The sequence below is a fragment of the Aptenodytes forsteri genome, unplaced genomic scaffold (assembly GCF_000699145.1).
Source record: "Aptenodytes forsteri isolate BGI_AS27 unplaced genomic scaffold, ASM69914v1 Scaffold147, whole genome shotgun sequence".
Classification (NCBI taxonomy): Eukaryota; Metazoa; Chordata; class Aves; order Sphenisciformes; family Spheniscidae; genus Aptenodytes; species Aptenodytes forsteri.
Window position 1 is genome coordinate 1,802,137 of NW_008795320.1, and position 1,948 is coordinate 1,804,084.

Genomic DNA, 1,948 nt, shown 5'->3' on the forward strand with positions numbered 1-1,948 from the left:
CCGTGTGTCCGTCCAGCCCATCTGTCCATCTGTCCGTCCCCCCAGGTGCAAAGGGGCACGGGCGATGTCCTGCAGAACCTGACAGGCAGGAACATCTCTGACTACCTGGTGAAGACCTACCCCCAGATCATCCGCTGGGGGTGAGTGCTGGGGCTGGGGACACCGTGGGGACGCCCCGGGGACACCGCGGGGAAGATGGGGCAGGGCTTTGGCACGAGCTGCCGCCGTGCTGGAAGCAGGGAGGGACGCTGGCGACCAAACCCAGCCAGGGCTGGAGGCAGTGAGGGCACCGCAGGGTAAGGGGGAAGCGCGGTGGGGCTGGTGACCAGGCAGGCAGGCGCTGCCATAACATCTTTTCGGGGGGGTATTTCTCCCCCCACACCCACCATTTCTTTCAGGCTGAGGAACAAGAAGTGGGTGAACGAGCAGAGGTGAGCCTGGGGAGGGGCTGGGGTCTCACACAGATGGGGGGGGTGGCAGGAGCTCTCCTGCAGGGTCGGGCAGAGCATGAGCAATCCGTGGGCAGAGTCCTCATCTGGGCAACCTCAGCCCTTCACTGCGTGCCCCTCACCGTGGCGTCTGGGTGGGTGGGGTGCCCAGGGCAGGGTGGAGGGGCCAAGAGAGTTTCCACAGGATGGCAGGTTTGGAAGTGCCTGTCTCTCCCCCACAGGTACGGTGGCTTTTCTCTGGGCGCCGGCAGCTCCCAGGCCCTGCCGTCGGTGGCGGAGGTGGACAAGGCAGTGCTGGAGCTCCGGGCACTGTTCAACATCACCCCGGTACGGCCAGGGCTCTGCCCCACCCCGGCTCGGCTCCGGCATCCCCGGCACTGGGAGGGCTCTGGCCCGAGCTCGCTCCTCACCCTCTGTTCCCACACCCAGGGCAGCCTTTCGGACCGACTCCTGCGCAACCTCAGCCACTTCATCGAGGGCTTGGACGCTCGCAGGAACATCAAGGTGCGCCTGGCCCTGGGGCTGGGGGTCCCACAGGGGCAAGAGCTGGGAGGCAGCAGGGGACGCAGCACCTGGGTCCCCATCCAGGGTTGGAGCAGCTGGAGAAGGACCTCTGGGGTTGGAGCAGCTCGAGAAGGACCGAGCCCAGCTGGGGCTAGAGGGGAGCGGGAGCCCAGCAGGGAGCAGGGTGCTGTGGGCGCAGCTGGCGGCGGTGCTGGGGTGGGTGCTGGAGCAGCAGCGAGGGCTCTGAGCCGCCGGGCTCCCCTGGGCTGCAGGTCTGGTTCAACAACAAGGGCTGGCATGCCATGGTCTCCTTCCTCAACGTGGCCAGCAACGGGCTGCTACGCGCCCAGCTGCCTGCCGGGACCGACCCCGCGCTCTACGGCATCACGGCCACCAACCACCCCCTCAACCTCACCAAGGAGCAGCTCTCGGAGGCCGCCCTGTGAGTGCCGGGGACAGGGGTCCCGCGGGGTCCACCCCCGTCCCCGGCTGAGCCCTTCCCTCCACGGCAGGATGGCCACCTCGGTGGACGTGCTGGTCTCCATCTGCGTGATCTTTGCCATGTCCTTCATCCCGGCCAGCTTCGTGCTCTTCCTCATCGAGGAGCGGGTCAGCAAGGCCAAGCACTTGCAGTTCGTCAGCGGGATGAAGCCTGTCACCTACTGGCTGGGCAACTTCGCCTGGGACATGGTGTGGGACAGGGATGGGGACAGTGATGGGGTACAGCTCCCGGGGGGCCAGGTCCCATTTGTGACACTCCCCCCCCAACTTCTCTGTGTCTGCAGTGCAACTACCTGGTCCCTGCCCTGCTGGTCATCCTCATCTTCCTCTGCTTCCAGCAGAAGTCCTACGTGTCCTCCGCCAACCTGCCCTCCTTGGTCCTGCTGCTGCTGCTCTATGGGTGAAGGGACAGTGGAGCCCAGCCGGGGCTCAGCCCCTCTCTGGGGCTGGACCCCAGCCTGCTGCTGCTATGGGTGAAGGGACAGTGCAGTGGA

The 1,948-nt window shown here is 66.4% G+C and overlaps 1 protein-coding gene across 1 annotated transcript in view; it reads left to right on the top strand.

Annotated features, from left to right (window-relative positions):
* The window catches only part of ABCA7 (ATP binding cassette subfamily A member 7), a 39,932-nt gene that overhangs the window by 27,618 nt on the left and 10,366 nt on the right, over nt 1-1,948 (top strand). The window contains exons 21-27 of the mRNA XM_019472212.1: nt 46-140; nt 399-431; nt 671-776; nt 879-953; nt 1,226-1,395; nt 1,466-1,643; nt 1,739-1,854. Of these exons, the coding sequence (XP_019327757.1) occupies nt 46-140; nt 399-431; nt 671-776; nt 879-953; nt 1,226-1,395; nt 1,466-1,643; nt 1,739-1,854 (773 nt within the window). The remainder of the gene's footprint in view (nt 1-45; nt 141-398; nt 432-670; nt 777-878; nt 954-1,225; nt 1,396-1,465; nt 1,644-1,738; nt 1,855-1,948) is intronic.